The following is a 1662-nucleotide window of genomic DNA, read 5'->3' as shown; positions in this document are numbered from 1 at the left end:
CATATTACTGAGTCATAAAGCTATTGGCTCAATTAATGTGCACCTACAAAGGCTTTCAGAAAAATAAAAAAATAAATGTTATGAAGTTAAATAAGAATAATTTCTCCGTTAATTTCATGATTAACCAATATTGGTCACTCATTTCTAAAACTCAAAAGTCTCTTGTATTTGCGTTGACTAAATCTTACAGAACTCTCTCACGCAGAAACAGAGTCATTAATTAACAGAAACAGAGCCGTATTACTTATAAACGGGCCAACGTGAAGCCTGGCTTTGTGATCAAATCATAAAAAGAAGCTCCTCATCATCATGAAGAAGCTAGAAGCCCTTGTCGTCTTCTTCTTCTTCTTCTTCGTCCTGTTCTTCCCATCTGGAAGCCATGGGAGCAGACAGAGTCATCACAGAACCACTGGCAAAGCTGCCTTCTTCATCTTCGGAGATTCCTTGTTGGACGCAGGAAACAACAATTACATCAACACGACAGCTCTGGACCAGGCCAATTTCTGGCCTTACGGCGAAACCTACTTCAACTTCCCCACCGGCAGGTTCTCCGACGGCCGCCTCATATCGGATTTCATAGGTAACATAACATGAGCTTGCAGATCCTTTCAGTGTCTGTTGGTGGGGCTTTGAGTGGAATTGGGATTGTGGGATTTGGTTAGCTTAAGGTTTGATTTGTTGTGGATGAAGCTGAATATGCAAATCTGCCATTGATTGCGCCGTTTCTGCAACCTGGGAATAGGAACTATCACAATGGAGTCAATTTTGCTTCTGCTGGTGCTGGTGCTCTTCTTCAAACCTTTGAAGGTTCGGTAAGTAAATTCCTTCCATTCTTCTGTGTTTTTTTCCTTTTAAGTTTGACTGTGTTTGGATTAGTGTTTATCAGAGTTGGAAATAAGTGTATTGGAAGAATTTTGTCTTGATTTCTATGAAAATACTCTCTTTATTGATATTTATTATAAGATCCCAAAATTTAAAATGGTTGGATCATTTTTATAAGATCCTATTAAGGATTATCTGAATATTAAATACGTTTTTACCAATTTTATTCTTAATTAATTTTCTATTCTTTCTCTTCATCAGTTTTTTTTTAATATTTCATTGTCTTTCATTCTTTATCTCATTGTTATAGTATTTCTTTCTCTTATTTACTGAGAGACATACTTTGAAAAAAAATAATTTAATTTTTAAATATTTATTGTTTTAAAAAAGACCGGAGAAAGTATTTTTTTTAAGGAATCCAAATACCCCTCAATCTAATTATGTTCTGTCTGACTAATACTATTAAACCTTTTTTTTTGTGGCCACAAAACTATTAACTTTAGGCTTTAGTTTGGATGGAGAAAATTGAAATATATTGGGAAGAAAAACTCTTTAAAAAAATAAATTGGGAAGTTTCCCCCCTACTTTCTTCTCATTTTTTTTTTGATACACAAGAAAACAATCAATACTAAAAAAATTTATATAAAGGAACTAAATGAGATTCATGTTTGGCCAGCATATCAGTTTCAAAGTTCTTTTTTTTTTTTTCAATTCTTTTATCTACATAGAAACCAATCTTAAACCTTCTATTTGAAGTACTATCTCTAGTTATTAATATAAGAACTTATTTAACTTTTATTTTGGTTCTAAATATAAGATCTTAATTTACTTTGTGTTTCA

The 1662-nt window shown here is 32.9% G+C and overlaps 1 protein-coding gene across 1 annotated transcript; it reads left to right on the top strand.

Annotated features, from left to right (window-relative positions):
- Positions 1–210: 210 nt before the first annotated feature.
- LOC114730967 (GDSL esterase/lipase 5) lies at positions 211–816 on the top strand (the record flags this gene model as incomplete). Its single annotated transcript, XM_028918081.1, has 2 exons — positions 211–580; positions 691–816. Coding segments are annotated over exons 1-2 (397 nt in total), but the record flags the coding sequence as incomplete, so codon positions are not given.
- Positions 817–1662: the final 846 nt, after the last annotated feature.

The sequence above is a fragment of the Neltuma alba genome, unplaced genomic scaffold (assembly GCF_004799145.2).
Source record: "Neltuma alba isolate B1F8T4 unplaced genomic scaffold, ASM479914v2 tig00012793_pilon, whole genome shotgun sequence".
Classification (NCBI taxonomy): domain Eukaryota; kingdom Viridiplantae; phylum Streptophyta; class Magnoliopsida; order Fabales; family Fabaceae; genus Neltuma; species Neltuma alba.
Note: the sequence above shows the minus strand (reverse complement) of the source record. Positions and strands in the feature narration are given on the sequence as shown.